Here is a 19,293-nt window from a genome sequence, read left to right as displayed (position 1 = left end):
ATTGATTGTGTTTTTATAGATCTACTTTAACTCTTAATATCCCTGCCGCAGAGACTGTGTTTTTGAATATGTTCAAGATGGCACATTCTTCATATTGTCTTCAGGACAATCTTCATAATACATCAGACAGCTGTTTTTTAGGTCTATAGTGACAGAACTGTACTGTTTGTGTTCACATCAATAACGCAGCCACAAACCACGGCTGTACAGAATATCTGTATTATGCACATACAAACATACAGGGAGCGTTCCTGTGCACGTTGACTGTCATGTCACAGTGGAATCTCGATATGTTCAGTTGTGGAATATTATCCCAGTTTAGCATGTTTAGCACATTTATTTTTGTTATACTGGAGTAAGTTTGTTAGAAGAAAGCTCCTTGCAACCTTAATCGCTAAATATCTAACTTGCAGGATACCAAATTTGTCTAGTTGAACTTGATACCAATACAACTAAAATGTAATTATTTTCATTATAAAGAAAATCAATATGCTAATGCTAACTATCTCCTTTATTATAAAAAATTTACAATAAAGACATAAACAAAGCAAACAGTGCCTAAAGTTGTGTCTGTCTATTAGAATTAAATATTGAATCTATCTATTTATGTATTTATAAATTTATGTTAAATGGTGGCAATGGTGGTCCAGACTACAATTCTAGACTACTTCTATTGATTGATTGATTGATTGATTGATTGATTGCCTTAATATCAATGTACCGATATTTTTGACATCTGTAACCAGTGTCCATAATTCTGTTATTTTTGCAGAGAGGATGCAGAAGCTCCTAAAGCCAAGCTGGTGAAGCCCAACTCCCTCTCCTCGTCTCGCTCTGGCAGCTCCCGCTCCGGTGCCTCCTCCACACAGTCCATGGTGCACAACAGCGCACCTCGAGGCCAGCGTCCACGGCCACCTGCTGTCGCCGCCCTCAAGGAGAACGGACAGCCCCACGGGTATCCCCAGTCTCCCCCGGCCTACACACAGGTTGTGCCTAAAACCCCAGAACCCCCAGCCACCCCAAAATTCAGACCCCCCAATCCACCAGTGGGCATGTCCATCCCGGCGGGCATCATGGTCCCTGCTCAAAGCAAGGCCTTTCAGACAGTGTAGAGAGTAAAGGAAGCGCGGCCTGGTGCGGGTCTCCGTACAAGACACCCACAGTGACTCTTCCAAAAGTTGCAACTACGATTGGAAAAATAAAATACACACAAAAAAATAAAAGCATAATTGAAAAATAAAATCAATCATATAAAATCTAAAAAGTTGAATGCATATTTACAAGGGAAAATACACAGTGCTTGCCCCCTTCTGAAGTATTAAAAGAAAACAAGGGAGGAACTGAAGAACAAGAATTTTTTTATTCTTATTCTTTGATTCTCTACCCTTCTTTTGATCTCATGGCACAGTCTGACCCTTTTTTTAACATTATTTGTTTTGCTTTCACTTTTTGAGCTATTTCTGGGCGGTGGGGTGGAAAAATTTCCCCAAGTGCAGTTTATTTATTTATTGCATCAGAGAGGCTAAAGGTCCAAGGGCAGGCTGGGTTTATGAAACATGACGGCGAGTGGAAGGACCAGCCGACTCTGAAGAGAAATGAAGGATATTATCCAAGAACCTGTTGTTTCTGTCGAAGGCGAGGGGGCGGCTCTGGGAACATGAACTGTCCATCTCATTCCCATTCATTTTGCCCAGAATGCAATGCAATATCGACTGTGGCTCAGACATCAAAATCGAAGGCAATCTTATTAATATCTTATCAAACCCACTAAGAAGAAGTGAAGTGATCGGAAGAAATGGTCCCCGATGGACATTTCAGCACGTGGATGACGACGTGTCATTGATGTAGTGGCAAAGAGAGACTTTACCAGTTCAGTCATCATGTAACACACTGTGGGGCGAATTCACCGAACAGTTTCGCTACCTTAGCACGCTATATTTCATAAAAAACACCCATTTAACAGTATTTAAATGATGCCATTGTCATTGGTTTTTGCGCAAACCCACTTTTTCTATGTAAATTAGGCTGATATTGTATCTTTTCATCAAAAATCACTGCTACTTATGTTTTACTATTACTGCCCACAGATGCAGATGGTAAAAGAAATTCAGTATACGAGATTTCATCTATGTTTTCTAGCAGTGATAATTCATCAAATGATGAATGATGGGAGAAGAGCATTGTATCCGGTAAACCTTTATTTTGATAGTCCACTTCTAATAGCTATAAGTAACGTTGCAACTACATGTCAACTAGCAGTCATTAGAGTATTAGACTGTCTGCTTAATATCTGCAAACACTTTATTTTGATGGTCCCCAACAGACATTCAACTGATTATAAGTAAATTTTGCAAGTTTGTCAATTTATTCTATTAACCCTAATCCTAACCTTACAGCCTACTACTCTAATGAGAATTAGTTGAAGTGTAGTTGCAAAGTTACTTAGCAGAATGTCTGAAGTTTACTATCAAAATATATCCCAATGTGTCATGCAGTCAAGCGCACTTTAATCACCGTTTTAGGTGCCTTGCATTGCTGTATGTACATTCCCAGTAAAGTACACCAGATTGCAGTAATCTGCTGTATCCTTCACAATCTTGCACTCAGAACTGACCTGTGTAATAGCGGCGGGTAAAATGTTGCAGCCAGTGATTTGCACAATTCCATTCGTGAACTGGGTGTTAGAAACACGACGTGTGGAAATCAACAATGCCATTGGCAGGTGCAATTGATCCTTAGTGAATTCCCCCTGTGTGTCAACTGCTCTCTAAATACTGCTATGAATTTTTTGCAGTTAAATCTATGTATATACATGGAGTGTACTGTACGTCCTTGACAGAAAGTCTGCAGTCTGGTTTCGGATGTCATCCTCAGTGTTTCATGGACTTAAGTTTGTATTACATACCGACCGCGGTATATTTGTTACAGCTGTATTTCCAATGATACTGAAACCAAAACCTGTCACGAATACTATGAATGTGTATAAGTCGAAGATAGTTTTGGTTTTTATTTATTTTTTCCTTCTTTTCTAGAATACCCAGCGGTACTGCATAATAGCATACGAGGCACAAGTAATTTTGGACTATAATCTCACAGTACTGTGGAGAAGTAAATGAAAGGGAATGACATAACAGGGACTTATGTACAGAGCGTGTGTGAAACTAGTGCGTGTGTGCACATTTGCGGTACTCTCCTTCTAGTTCGTGTATGCACCACAGTACCATCCCAGGACTCTCCTAGGACCCTCTAACAACAGGCTGTCTCAAGATGGCTAGCTCTTTGTGCTAGCCGCCCCACAGCTTCCTCCGCCAAGCGCTGTCAAAACCCTCTCCATTAACGGCGTCTCGAAGCCCCTGGGAAGACCTTGCTTGGTGCATTTGTGAATTTTGAAATGGACAAGTTGCCTGTTTTGTGTGCCTTCACAGTGAATTCTTCCCCCGAGATTGCTTTTGTCCTTGGTTCTTTGCAATGTACCAGACAACAAAAAAAAAAACAAAGGAATTCATGTGTAAAACGGCCCCCATCAGCGGAGGGAGAGAGAGCGCTCTGGCACAAAGAGGCGGACCAAACACAGCCCCACGAAAAATGTACACTCTGTAGTCATGATGCTGTTTTATATTGTACATACAGATAAATATACGCACACAATATCCTTTAAGTTATCAGTTGAAGATTGGGGTTATAGGCCATAATAAAGATATAGATGAGGTATAATGCATTTTCAGAGAGTAATAATTGGTCATTGTAGCCCCTGACCCGCTAAGCTCCCTTTAATAAGTAAAATCATTTCCTCCTTAATGGCTACTTGTATATCTGCCATTGATGGACCTTAATATTTAAGAGAGGAAAAGCCATAAGACGTGAGGAAGCAAGCATACAAAATTATTTTTGGGCCACTTTCAAGTGTATGTGCCAACCTTGTTCGTCATTCTTATTGGGTTGCAGTCTCTAATGTAGCCGAGTGCTGCCTATGCCAATTCGCCGCCTTCCTGTTACCTTCCCCAGCAATTGTGTTTGATACACACCGATATACTTCTTCCCAAGTGTACACACACACTACTTCCCAAGTGTACACAGCCTAACACGACCTCATAAATAGAGACACACTCGAGACGTGCTCTCCAGAGCCGCATTCTCCACGAGGCGGTGTAGGCGGTGTTGCTGGCTGAACTGTTGTCAGTAAGTGTGATGGATGGGCTGTCATGCAGAGTGGGGAGTGAATGATGGGAATTGTAAGGAGAACACAGGGTCCAAACCCTACAGATGTTCTCCAATACCTTTACCCCCAAAACAGAGAGCGAGACGAAACCCATCCAATTGGGCCTTCACAATATGGCTGTTTTTGTTGGCAGTTACTCTTCTTGTCCAAGTGTTGAAATATTGGCTCTATTCCAAAACCTATTGAGCTGCCTTGCTGTCTACTGCCTATATAGGTAGCTGGCTCAAAGGTTAGCATCCTAATAGAGTGCAATAGTGCCAGTCCACTTTCAGTGAAGTATTTTTCCCATAGATTGATTTTTAAAAAGTCTTCATTCAAGCATTATAAGCCATGAACTACACTTACCAGTTATGAGGTAAATCATAACATTAAAAACTTTGATTTGAAGCAAAATATCTATTTGAACATTGGAAAATAAGACAAATGTACAACTTTATTGAGGGAAAGAACTACAATCCCATGAAACCACTGCGAGTGATACTGTATATACGTAAATATATAGACAATTGGATGGGAGCTAAGGAGTTTATTTGCCATTGTTTGCTTGTTGTGATTCTCTGATTGGTGACGATTCCTTAGCAGAATGATGGATAACATTCTTTTTCCACTGTTAAATGAAAACATTTTAAAAATAAGTTGACAATGTGAACTGATGGTGTCAACAAAAGCATTCCCCTATGGAAAACAAAAAAGAATGGTATTTTTATTTCCAGAACCCAAATGTTGAAATGGAACCCCACAAGACTGATGTGGAACACCATCAACAGAGGATAAAATCATTTAGAGTGCTATGATTTCAATAGAGCTTGGTGTAAGATGTTGGCAAGCTAACAACACACTCTAGTTATCGTTTTTCACTCATTGTCCACCATCTTGGATGGAAGTATTTTTTCTGGTTGAAATGCATCAGGTGATTGCAATTTACGAAATGCTGCCTTGCTGTCTACTGCCTACATAGGTGAAGAGCCCCCAAGGTTGACTTATCCTAACCTATAACATACTGTTAAATTAGGACCATGCTAATCCCAAACTCTGAAATTAAAGGTTGAGGATTTTGATTTCAATACAGTTGCTAAACTAAAGGTACAATTGCTCCATATGTACAGAGTTTCAGAATAAAAATGCATAATACACAAATATTGCCTAAAATAGTCCATTTTAATTAGATTTATCTGAACTTATAGCAATTCATCATGCGATTGCATTATAAGGGCCCTATTTTAACGATCTAAGCGCATGGTCTAAAGCGCAAGGCACAAGTGCACTCAGGGCATGTCCGAATCCACTTTTGCTAGTTTAACGACGAGAAAACGGTCGACACACCCGGGCGCATGGTCTAAACGGGTTGTCCCTATTCTCTTAATAAGTAATGGGTGTTTTTGGGCGTAACGTGCAATAAACCAACCAGAGTCTCATCTTCCATTCCCTTTAAGAGCGAGTTGCGCTCGCGCCATGGCGGATTCGCTATTTAAATGGCTGAATTTTAAGGCTCACAGACTGAACGCGTCTCCAGAGAACAAACGTATCTGCTCATGCACGAGCAAATAGGTTGGCTAATTCTGATACACGCAATGATTATCCATTATGACATGTATGACATTTTTATATTTATGTAGCCTACACAATAATATTATTTTACACTATAATCCTTTAATTTTTAATATTTGGCATGTTTGTGTGCTACTGCGCGTCCCTGTGTGTAATAAGCAAAGTGAACGTGCATTGTGGACCTGCCCAGAGGCGCATTTTGTACTAACGCGCTCTTTAAATAACAAAAAAAAATATTGCACCATTGACTTTAGACTTTAGACCAGGTTTGAATTGGTCTATGGTGCAGTCATAGCAACGCACCAACAATGCACCTGAACACACCTCTTTTTTAGACCAGCATGCCAATGGGCGCACAAATGGGCGCAAATGCATTTGCTATTTAAACAACATGGCACAGGACGGGAAAATGAGAACTGCGTCGGGCTGAAACTAGCAAAAACACTTGCGCCGTGCCTTGCGCCGGGTGTATGATAGGGCCCAGTGAATCCAGGTGATACTGCCATTGGAAGGTATCTCAGAACCTTTTGGAACAGCCTTATATGCTTTAAAATGCTGCCTACATAGGCAGCTCTGTAGGTTTTGGAACAGAGCCGTTGTTCTATGTTTATTTTGGTCCTTTTTCTGTTTTAGGACATTACAGCACCAAACTAGCCAAGATCGGCCCACTTTATTACAAGGAAAGCTGATTGAAAGCTTGCCCTCCAGCAGTTACGTTCTTACATGCAGGAACTTAAGGTGATTTTTATTCCTTTATGAGCCCTCCCCAACGTCTCCCAGCAAGAAGAACTGGTATATTTCCTCTGAAAATTAATCTTTAGGGGCTTTTATTTCAACACTGTTAAAGAGCCAGCATGGTGTTTAGAAACCATCAGTGTATGTACACTCTTCCATAGAGCCGCCAAAGCATCTGAAGTGGTGCTCACGTTGCATGAGGACATTCAGTTTTGAATGGGAGCTCAATCCAGGGAATGAGTTAAGGTCCATCTGCGATGTATTTTTGAGATAACGCTCTATTTAAAAGATGTACTTGACTGTCTATGTAGCCTCTAACCGATCATTGTTACCCAACATGGTTGTTATTAAAATAATGTCCGATGTCTAAAAAGGCCCCTTCGACTCCTCTTAGAAACTGTAGCAGTATGTGTTACTTCGAGGGGTGTAAAAGGGAATTATTTTCCATTGGAAAAGCAAAGGGATTGCATGTTATGGCCTAAAGGTCAGATATTGGGAATGCTTTGCTTCTGTGTTCATACCTGTATATTCGGCTGAATATGTAAGTGTAAATATGACCAACATCCATTTTGTCTCTTTTTTCATTCACATTACTTTGTTTTAACATTTACTGTGCTTTCCTCTGTTATCTTGAGGGTTTTTTGTTGTTTTTGTTTTGTTTGTGAATGCGGGAACTCGGGCCTGTATTTGCCTGAGAGTCCTCGTCTGGTGAGACTGAAGGGAAAATACTCATGATCTTCATTTCTCTTTGCTGTTGCACACATTTTGAGTTTTGTAAACCAGTTTGTTCATTTTGAAGAAGATCCATTCTTGTAAATATGTCCCTCTACAAGTAAAAAATTGTATATTTTTACGGACTCTGAGTTATTAATACTTCATTTGCAAATAAAATATTCAACGACAAGCTATTTGGCAGCCCATTATTTGATTAGTCCAAAGCGAAACCACACGCATTTGTGTAAACAAATGTGTGTGTAGAGAAGAAAAAATTACCTTTATCATCAGCAATGTGGAAATTATGCTGAAAACAAAAGAGGTGTAATTCAAATATTATTCAAAAATATTATAATTTGATTTGAACTATTATGTAGACACAGTGAAATGAGTGAAACAAGTGATATCATTAGACAGCGATAACATTCCCACACTCCAGTTTCATGCATCCTTGATTCAGCAAATTATCATTTAAATGAAGATGACATTTACATTGTTGTCGTGACTTTTTCAAACACACCATTTTCCAATTTGATTGAACTTTTAAAACCTTCAGCTGAGAATTTAGGGCTGGGTTTCTCAACACTTTTCCAAAGTTTAGCTCCAACCCAGATCAAACTCACCTGTCACTTTGTAGTAGTCCTTAAGAGCTTGATCTTTTTCAGGTATGAATACTATGATTTCGTACATATACTCTTCTCACATACTGTTTTCCTCCTATACAGCAGGAAGTAGGCAAATTTGGACAGTTTAAGGCCATATGTCCATTCAAACACACACACACACCCACACCATTTTAAACAATATATTTGCAGCAAAGCAAGCACAAGCATAAAACAACTGACAAATCCAATACATTAAATTTCCCAGGGAAAAATACGGTTTGTGCCAGCCAGAATGTTTTTTGTGCATTGAATTATTCCCGTCAGGAATCCATTTATAATAATATTAATATCCTGTTGATTAAAGTGCCGCTATTATGGGTAATGAAAGGTTCATATTTTGGTTTTGGGAGTCCCCAACAACAGGTTGACATGCATGCAAGGTCAAAAAACACTTTCATTGTCTTATAATATGCATTTATTTTTTACCTTACTTGCGCAATGACTCCCAAACGATTTGCTCAACGATTGATTTTTCCAAACCCCTCCTTTGCGTGCCGCTGATTGGTCCGATTGGTCTCATTTCCATTTCATCATGCCTGTAATGCCTGATAAAGCAGATTTTGTGAGCACAGTGCTGCTTTGTGTACAGCGTTACCAGGGAAAGCGCTATTTTTACCGCTCCAAAAGCGGCATCTAATGGCAAAGAATGAATTTGCATTTTCATTCAGACCAACACGAAAAGACCAACAAGTGGACGGGCAATATGCTAATGTTTCATGTTGACGTCAACATGAAACAGCTTGGGATTCATTTTTTAAAACGACTCGTTTCAATGATTCGACTCTTTCTTTTGAGAGACAGTGGGCCCTATTTTAACAATCTAAGCGCATGGTCTAAAGCGCATGGCTCAAGTGCACTCAGGGCATGTCAGAATCCACTTTTGCTAGTTTAACGACGACGGTCGACGTGTCCGGGCGCATGGTCTAAATGGGTTGTCCCTATTCCCTTAATGATTAATGGGTGTTGTTTGGGCGTAACGTGCAATAAACCAATCATCTCCCATTCCCTTTAAGAGCAAGTTGCGCTCGCGCCATGGCGGATTCGCTATTTAAATGGCGTAATTTTAAGGCGCACAGACTTGAACGCTTCTCCTCTCCAGAGAGCAAATGGATCCAAGTAGGGCTCGCTGCAGTCCACAAGATCCAGGGGGCGGGGTTGGATCCACATCTAGGGGGTGGATCTAAGGGGTGGAGATTGGTAGGTTTAGGGGTGGAGATGGGGTGGGTTTAGGGATCAGGGGGTGGAGATGGGTAGGTTTAGGTATATGTAAGGTGGGAGGAGTTGGATCTGGATCTAACCACGCCCCCTGGATCGTGTAGGCTGCAGCGAGACACTCCTCAACGGATCTGCTCATGCGCGAGCAAATAAGTAGGCTAATTCTGATACACGCAATAATTATGCATTATGACATGTATGACATTTTTATATTTATGTAGCCTACACAATCATATTATTTTACACTGTAATCCTTTAATTTTTAATATTTGCCATGTTTGTGTGCTGCTGCAATAAGCAAAGTGAACGGGCGTTGCAGACCCGCCCAGAGGCGCATTTTCTACTAACACGCTCTTCAAATAACAAAAAAATTACAAAAAAATTGCCCATTGACTTTAGGTTTTAGACCAGGTTTGAGTTGAGCGCAGTCTATTTTCAGTTCCTCAAAATAGCAAAGCGCCAACATTGCGCCTGTACATACCTCATTTTTAGACCAGCATGCCCATGGTCGCACAGATGGGCGCAGATGCATTTGCTATTTAAACAACGCGGCACAGAACGGGAAAATGAGAACTGCGTTGGGCTCAAACTAGCAAAAACACTTGTGCCGCGCCTTGCGCCACATTGCGCCGGGTGTATGATAGGGCCCATAAACTTTATACACGGTGCACTTTCAGATTTAAAACTTTGCATGATGTTTTCATTCACTTAGAGCTGTGTTACACACTGCATGAAAGGTCATTTTCAAAAATACATAATAGGGCACTTTAATGTTTGATTATATAGACATTAGTAGCCTATTTGTATTTGTATGACAAACAGTTTCGATTCTATGTCGTCACATCTCTAATGAAAAATCTAGCTCCTGAAGCAAAACCAGGTATGCAAATGCAGCACTCTGAAAAAGTGGTATATTTTATACAAATAGCCCTCATTTTCTGCTGAGATTGACTTTGCTGTGTTTATGTTTATGGTCCCACTTTATATTAGATGGCCTTAAATACAATGTGTACATACATGTTCTTACATTGTACTATTTTTAAAAATACCTATATGTAGTTACATCTGTAATTAATTTCTGTAATTACATTTATAATTACACTGTTGACCCATCACTTACACCTTAACCCACCCTTAAACCTACCCAGACCACCAAACCTGTCCCTAACCTTACCCGTATCACACCTCAATAGCAGCAATAGTGTGTTGCAATACAATATGACCATAATAAGTACATTGTACTTATTTTTTGATGTAAGTACATAGTAGTTAAGGCCACCTAAAGTGTGACCTGGTGCAAAAATAAAAACTTTGGCTATAAATTATTCTAAGTTCCTCTGATGTATTCAAAAAGCAGATATTGTTGAAGCATTAACCCTGTTTTATCAAAGAAGTCTAGCACACATGCAAATGTGAATCTGTTCTAGTAGCTAATGGTGTTTATGTTTGAGATCGATCTGACCCCAGGAAAAAACAAACAAACAAAAAAAAAAAAACGTGTTAGAAAAAAAGTATGAAATAATAATAATAAAAAATCTGAATAAATAGCTGCACAATTGCTACATTGTGTGAGAGAATAAATCCATATGAAAATGCATTTATATTGTACACCTGGGGCCTCTAAAACCCCAAACATGCTTTGGACAGTTAAGTTGAATTTTTGCCTAAGAACAGCAAATGTCAACTTAATGCAATGATAAATATATATTAATTATATTATGTTTTTTTTTTTTTTTTTGGGGTTAAAATGACTTTAGGTTCTCTCGTGCACCAAAGAAAGCATGACAGACAGACATAAAGACACATACAGCAGCACTCTGGCCTGTTAGTCACTCACTCAGCTGCACATTTGTTGTCAAACTCTGCTCTCTAGTGTTTGAAATGTCAGAGTGAGTCCACGTTTACATACTGCAGGCTATTTTCAGACCATTATTTGGACTCAGTTTGATTTTTCAACCAATATGCCAAACAATAAATAAACCAGCAGGTATGGAAGAGCAAAAAGACCAGTTAAGACTATTTAATAAATCAATACTGTATATCTGTTGTGATGGCTGACAGTTCTGTGGAATCTTATATATTGCAGGCTCTGAGTACATGAGTACTGATGAACAATAGTCACATGCATTATTCTTTAATACAAGCTCTCTTGTGCTTAAGCGTAAAAAAAAAAAACAATCAATCAATACATAAATAAACAACAAAACTTATCTCAGATAATATTTTCTAGGACAGAAGAATCATTACGCTTACAATGTTCTGGGTTAATGAAGAAGAAATTTTCCATATTGATTTTTTTTACCTGTATTTTGAATTTTGCACTGTGTTGCGTTTCTTTTAGGGTTAACGAGAAAATTAATCCATATAAAAATTACAAGTAACACCTTGCAGTTGTTAACATTAGCTAACATGGATCAATAATGTAAAATACTAGTAACGGATCTATTAATCTCAGTTAATAATATTTTAAAATTTACTAATATTACTAAAATCCAAAGTTGTCTATGCAAATATTTATTAATGGACCAGGGCTAACATGAACTAACAATACTAGTTGTACTTTTATGAGTTAATGTTAACAAAGGTTAATAAATACTTTAACAAATGAATTGCTCATTGTGTTAATTAATGCATTAATTAATGTTAACTAATGAACCTTATTTTAAAGTGAAAACAAAACAAAATGATTGTAACTTTAACTATAATTAATATATTAACTGAAAATACAAAAACTAATTTAAAATATTAACAAAAACTATCCGATATCTAATTTGTGATAAAATAAAACTGATATAAACCATGTAAGAATCAAAGTTATGAATCATTATTAACTATGTCTGTGTTTCATATTCACATGCCCATGTATATTTTTGCACACTTCCATCTTGCAATCTCTTTTCTTTTGTCTCCTGTGACACTATAGATGATGAAGTTCACATTTTGTGACCCAAATTAAAGCACATTTCACCGTCTGCAGAGCCTAATTACGCAACAGCTATAAAGTCAAATGAAGAAGTTAATGGGATGTTATATTTAACAGCCGTTCTGCATGATCCTCCTGTTAAAAACCTACACGCCAACAAAGCGCTCAGACGGCGTTCATCAGACAGCTCACCTCTCATCTGCGTTCATATGAATGCAGTTCTGTCAGATGAGGGAAATCCAGTTGCTCATTGAGTTCAGTGGGTCGGCTTCGTTCACAGTCTTACATTTCCAAAGATTAATGGCTCAGTTTTAGAGCTGTCACCAGAGACCTGTGGCCCATTTGTGGAAAGTACATTGAAAATTTCACCCTAATTATACTTTTTGAGGTTAGTGACGGATTTGAGAGGAAATTGTGTGGAAGGAAAGCTGGATTACAGAAAACTTTGTAAGAAAAAAAAAAATACTACAAACTTTTGATTACTTTAATATCTAGATGTGTCATAAGCATGAAGTAAAAAAAAAAAAAATGTTTTTTGTCATGAATAGCATGATTTAAATATCAAGTTCATGGGGTTTGTTTTGCAATTTGACTTTTAACAACTTGAAAGACTTAAACACTTTAATTAGGATTCTCGAAAACGTTTTTTGTTTTTTGGAAAAAAAATCTAGTGGAGGAACACTATCAGTATTTTTAATCCATTTTCCTGGAAGAGAAAGCCTGTACATTTTAAATCTGCTAAATTATATTTATTTTATTTTTTATTTTATTTATTTTTTATAGTGGCATATAAATGACATTAGAGTTAAAATATGTTTTGATTTTTCAAATTAATTTTGTCAAATTTAATTTCATAGCTTTTGATTTTTTTCCTCCCTTGTTTCTTACAAAATATGTATTTATAATTGCCTTTCATAAGTAGCCTACAATTAATTAAATTATAGAGCAAGACACACCGAGAAAATTGGGAAAAGAAACCAAATTTAAACAAAGACGCAGATATGAACAAATTTCGTCCTAAATAAACAAATAAAAGTCTCTTATCACCCCAGCAAATACTCTTTATATATTTTAATGATGGAAAATAACTAAACACATTTTTTTAACAAGCAGTTAGAAAACGAATAGAGAGTGCGAGTGTTAGAGGGTCAAGTGTTTTTTTTTGTTTGTTTGTTTTTTTTTAAGAAAACAAAAAAGAAAACAGATTCATTAGAATAGAGAGTGCTAGAGTTAGAGCTTCAAATACAGATGGAAGAGATGCCTTTTTACTATTTACATAACATTAAACATTAGGCTACATTAATGTTTTTTTGTTTGTTTGTTTGTTTTTTCTTCTCCATCAACGTTCCAAATACAACATATTTTCTGTAAAATGATCTTTGATTTCATGGCCTTAGCTGCACCTGATGCAGACGCGCATGCGCGCCGGTGAGCTCAGCGCCTGACACGCTCCTTTAATTTTCCCGGTAATCCCGAGAACGCCCGATTGAGTGCTCTTCTCTTATCCACGGGAGGAAAAGCTGATGAAGGAGTCAGCAGAGCATCACACCGCCGTTTCATCACTTGCTGTCCCGCCATGGAAGGAAACTATGTGCTGATCCCTCTGTGCAGCGCGAGCGCTAAACATCTATAACTCTGAATGACAGCAGCGCTGCTCGGAACTAACCCGGGTTTCAGCTCTTTTCATTCTTGATCTGACGACTGAAAGAGGAGACAGGAGGTTTGGATAGATGGCGTTTGGACACCTAATACCGCAGCTGAAGCTGGAGGAAGCGTCTGAGGCCAGTTTACTGAAGAACACTCTGAGACCCTTCACTCATCTCCAGAAGCACAGCAGCTCACCCGGGAAGAGCAGAACTCAGCACAGGTAAGACGCAAGTTACTCTGACACTGCTGTACGATCGATATTTTATGTAATATAGCATCCGGAGACCCAGAAATAAAAAAAATAATAAGTAAATAAAAAAAAGAAAAAGAAAAAGAAATATATGTATATGTATATATATATATATATATATATATATATATATATATATATATATATATATATATTATTTGTAATGTTTGGACATCATAATAGCCTTATTAACTAAAACCTAGTAAATAATATCCCATAACATTGTAGTAGTAGTAGTAGTAGTATATATATAGTAATAACTTGTATGTTATTTAATTTAACAATAAATTATTATTATTGTTGTTGGTATATTTATTATTTTTTATAATTATTATTTGTATTATTTATTTTAATTATTATAATTATGATTACACTAAATATTAAAATGTGTACTATTATTTAAATAGTATATTAATATGGCTTAAATATTTAAATATTATTATAGAATTTATAGAATTACTTAAATTCTATGATGTGCTCTTCAAGATAAACCAGGATTTAAAATGTGTGGTCAGAGATATTAACAAATAATTTGTCTGATTTATGAAAAAAAAAAAAAAAAAAAGAAGAACAAAGGACACAGCAGACATTGGTGTCATTGTGGTGCACTAGCTTTAATTCTACTCCTCAGCACAGGCCTGCACATGATGTTGGTCAATGAACCACCATGCTGGAGAAAAGGCAATAATCATGTTCCATATGCATCTCAAGAATGTGCTCAGATTAGGGAAAGCTGTCTGAAAATTTCATCACATTTCTTGAAGCTCTTCCCAGGCAGAGTCATGTCCAACAAGAAAATCAATTTGCCCTGATAATCTCATCTTGTCCATGTTGGGGATCACAAATTTCATTTTGAGCCGTGCCATTGATCCTGAAGAGCAGCACTCATGTGAGACACACTTAAAAAAGATCCCTTTAGAGACTCACACACTACGGTATCGATTCTTCGAGAGGTTGTAACATTAGATGTGATCATCCATTCCAGTTTAATAGAGCGCGGCTTTCAGACCTCTTTAGGACATTTTATATGTTTGTCTACAGAAAGTAATAACTGGGACCCAGTCTGCTCTTTCAGGCACTAATGGTACTTTCATACCTGGCATTACTGTTTATCTCAAGATTTTCTGTGCTTTGAAATACAAAATATGGACTGTAACAGCAAAGGTCACCTCAAGGATTTTTATACCGGTCAATAAAGCCATTGTGACAGAAACTGTATTACCCAGAGACCCATATAACTGGATTTAAAGGCATAGTTCACAAAAAAAAAACATCAAAATGTTGTCAACATTTACTCCCCATTAATGTTGTTCCAAAACTTTGACATTCTTTCTTCTGTGGAACACAAAAATATACATATCGAAGAACTGTTTTGTCCATATAAAGAAAGTCAAAGGGTTCCAAAACAACATTTAACCTCAGTGACTTTCGTTTCATTGTACATTTACCAAAATATCTGCTTTTTTGTTCCACCAAAGAAAGGAATTCAACATGAGGGCAGGTAAATGATTTTCGGTGAACTGTTTCTTTAAGAATATTTCTCTCCACCCCATATTGTCACTCGATATGGTAAATAATACTACAGTATGTTGATAATAACAGATTTTGGAAAAGAGTCTGCATTACACTTTTGAACATTGATATGCTACACATTGCTTTTATGTGACTCTTTTTTTTTTTACATTACTTATAGTTATTGATTGATCTTAAGTGCCAGCCTGGCAGCTTTCATACTAACATTTATACGCACAGTACTTTGTAGAGTAATGCAGTTTTGAAAATGAGGTTAATGCACACACCAGTGCTTTGCCGTTTTTGCTTTAACTATCTAATTACTTAAGGCCAAAGTGCTTCCATTGTAAGTTTAGCTTGTTGCCCATGCAATCTCTCTCTCTCTCTCTCTCTGCTTTAGACCTTTTCTTTCTGTCTATTGTTATAATATGGGAGTTGTACTCAGCACTAACCATAATCACTTTAAAAAAAAAAAAAAAAAGCCACAAAACATGTTGTAACTCTGTCCTTTTTAATCATAGCAGGAAGCAAATACTTGTATCTTGTATCAAAAATGAGTTGAAGGACAAATTATGACTGAAAATTAAAAGGTGCAGTCAGTTTTTGTTTATTTAGCTTGCTCTTCTTTGTGGTCTTGGATGGACATTTAAAATGGATTCAAAAATGGATCAAATAAAATCATTATCAACAAAATCCATCTTTGCACTGCAGAAGTGGCACAGAAGCTGCATCTGTAGGGGCTTTCAGATGTATTAACAAAGACTGTTTAATGCAGCTCAAAGATGCAATGAATGTGTTTACACTGCAGATACAAATTACAATTGCATAAATAATGGTTCTACATTAATGTTTTAAAAATAGATTGAATATAGAACTATAAAGTGATACTTTAAATATAACTCAAAAATCACTGTCTTTATAAGTGAATCATTGATTTACTAATTCAAATTCATTCAAAAAGGCTGATTCTTTTACACGTAGCAGGGAAGCATATGGCTTGCTGATTTCAGAACTGTGTGCTATACTACTCTTACGGTTTCTGGCACAGAAAGATAGTAAAAGTAGCAGAGCTGGGTAGATTATTTACAAATTGTAATCCGTGACTGATTACAAATTACATGACAAAAATTGTAGTCAGTAACGTAATCCATTACATTACTCATTTTAGGTAATGTAATCAGACATACTTTTTGATTACTTTTAGATTATTTTTGTCCTAACTCGTTTATCACATTGATTTAAATGGCATAATCTTGTACCATAATGATGTAAAAATGCAAAGAGTAAGAAAATATATTCCATTCATTGTAATTAACAACATGAAGTGTATTAAACATTATGGCCCAGTTTCACAGACAGGGCTTAGGGTAAACGAGGTTTAGGCCATAGTTCAATTAGGACATTTAAGTAGGTTTTATAAACATGCCTTAAATAAAAACACTGCTGGTGTGCATCTTGATACATAACAATGAAACTGACATATTTTAAGATCAGTCAGTGCAAGTTTCTTTCAGTTAAAACAGCCCAGACATGCATTTTAGTCTGGGACTAGGCTTAAGCCTTGTCTATGAAACCAAGAGTACATTACATCAAGGTTTCCCAAACTGGGGTTCGTAAAGGAACTGCAGGGGGTTTGTGAGTTTAATAAAAAGCTAAAAATTTATTAAATCATAAATCATGTCAAATTAAAATAAATAATTTAAAAATAACAATCAAATTAAAACACTTATTAAAAAAATGTATATATATTTCACGTTTAATGATTTAACTTTTTTTTTTTTTTTTTACTTTAGTTAATGTGTACCTGATGTTCCTGTTTGAGCATAAACAACATCTGCAAAGTTCAATGCTTTTACAGAATTTGCTTTTTAAGGCCTACAACAAACGGCTGGTAGGCACTGCAATGAGCTTCTTCCTTGGTTTGTGATATCACAATCCCTAAAATTTACATAAACCCTGCCCCTGGGAGCACACAATCTCAACACACTGGGCCAGCTAACCAATCTGAGCCCATTGCATATTTCTGACGAAGGGACTTCATAGAACCAGGAAGTCAACAGACAATTTTTAGGAGAGTGGAAACAGTGGTAAAATATATGAAAAATAATGATTTTTTTTTTTTTTTTTTTTTAAACCAAGCATGAAAACTTATTACAATGTCCCCCATAAACACAATCAAGCCTCAGGATATTTCAAAACCTGGGGCCAGTTGCATAAATCCAGATGGATGACCACCCTACTTTACTGCCGGTAGCTCTTTCCTAGTGGTGGCTGTGTCCTGAATGAAAGCATTTTGCAGCAGAGTGGCTGTTTTGAGTTTCTTCTTGTCTCTTGATGCCCTGCCATTTGTCTTCGTTTTCTGGCATGTGCGTCACCATTGCAACGCACACCTGCTGTTCCAGACCATCATTTTGGACTGTGCTATTGACTCTGGCTCTCTTGAACTGCTTGTTTGGGCATTTTATTGTTTTCCACTCACACTGGGACTCCCAATGGGACGTCTAGCTTTTGATGTTCCAAAAATGAAAGAACATCAATGGTTGAGTTGAAGGGCAAAGACTTGCAGGCCTTTGACGGGTTATAATAAAGTTGCATTTTAGAGTCATATCTAGAATTATGTATTTCATACAGTGGGGAAAAAAATATTTGATCCCCTGCTGATTTTGTACATTTGCCCACTGAGAAAGAAATTATCAGTCTATAATTTTAATAGTAGGTTTATTTGAACAGTTAGAGACAGAATAACAATAAAAAAAAGCCAGAAAAACGCATTTCAAAAAAGTTCTAAATTGATTTGCATTTTAATGAGTCAAATAAGTATTTGATCCCCTATCAATCAGCAAGATTTCTGGCTCTCATGTGACTTTTATACAGGTAAGGAGCTGAGATTAGGAGCACTCTCTTAAAGGGAGTGCTCCTAATCTCAGTTTGTTACCTGTATAAAGGACACCGGTCCACAGAAGCAATCAATCAATCAGATTCCAAACTTTCCACCATGGCCGAGGCCAAAGAGCTGTCCAAGAATGTCAGGGACAAGATTGTAGACCTACACAAGGCTGGAATGGGCTATAAGACCATAGCCAAACAACTTGGTGAGAAGGTGACAACAGTTGGTGCGATAATTCGCAAATGGAAGAAACACAAAATAACTGTCAATCTCCCTCGGTCTGCGGCTCCATGCAAGATCGTGGAGTTTCAATGATCGCAAGGTTCCCCTGCTCAAGAAAGCACATGTACAGCCCGTCTGAAGTTTGCCAATGATTCAGAGGAGAACTGGGTGAAAGTGTTGTGGTCAGATGAGACCAAAATTTAGCTCTTTGGCATCAACTCAACTCGCTGTGTTTGGAGGAGGAGGAATGCTGCCTATATGACCACAAGAACACCATCCCCACCCTCAAACATGGAGGTGGAAACATTATGCTTTGGGGTGTTTTTCTGCTAAGGGGACAGGACAACTGCACCGCATCAAAGGGACGATGGATGGGGCCATGTACCGTCAGGGCCAGGGCATTGAAGCCAGCGAGGGCATTGAAAATGAGGACAATGACCCAAAACACACGGCCAAGGCAACAAAGGAGTGGCTCAAGAAGAAGCACATTAAGGTCCTGGAGTGGCCACCAGTCTCCAGACCTTAATCCCATAGAAAATCTGTGGAGGGAGCTAAAGCTTCGAGTTGCTAAACATCAGCCTCAAAACCTTAATGACTTGGAGAGGATCTGCAAAGTGGAGTGGGACAAAATCAATCTTGAGATGTGTGCAAACCTGGTGGCCAACTACAAGAAACGTCTGACCTCTGTGATTGCCAACAAGGGTTTTGCCACCAAGTACTAAGTCATGTTTTGCGAAGGGGTCAAATACTTATTTG

The 19,293-nt window shown here is 37.6% G+C and overlaps 2 protein-coding genes across 3 annotated transcripts in view; both read left to right on the top strand.

The window, feature by feature from the left end:
* The window catches only part of clmpb (CXADR like membrane protein b), a 97,417-nt gene extending 90,064 nt beyond the window's left edge, over positions 1-7,353 (top strand). Inside the window, exon 7 of the mRNA XM_058750640.1 lies at positions 773-7,353. Within this exon, the coding sequence (XP_058606623.1) occupies positions 773-1,112 (340 nt within the window). The 3' untranslated portion in view covers positions 1,113-7,353. The remainder of the gene's footprint in view (positions 1-772) is intronic.
* A 5,198-nt stretch (positions 7,354-12,551) lies between these two features.
* Positions 12,552-19,293, top strand: part of gramd1bb (GRAM domain containing 1Bb) — a 182,377-nt gene continuing 175,635 nt past the window's right edge. For both annotated transcript variants that reach the window (XM_058751053.1, XM_058751052.1), the window contains exon 1: positions 12,552-13,886. In XM_058751053.1, the coding sequence (XP_058607036.1) occupies positions 13,750-13,886 (137 nt within the window). In that variant the 5' untranslated portion in view covers positions 12,552-13,749. The remainder of the gene's footprint in view (positions 13,887-19,293) is intronic.

Source organism: Onychostoma macrolepis, chromosome 18 (assembly GCF_012432095.1).
Source record: "Onychostoma macrolepis isolate SWU-2019 chromosome 18, ASM1243209v1, whole genome shotgun sequence".
Classification (NCBI taxonomy): Eukaryota; Metazoa; Chordata; class Actinopteri; order Cypriniformes; family Cyprinidae; genus Onychostoma; species Onychostoma macrolepis.
Note: the sequence above shows the minus strand (reverse complement) of the source record. Positions and strands in the feature narration are given on the sequence as shown.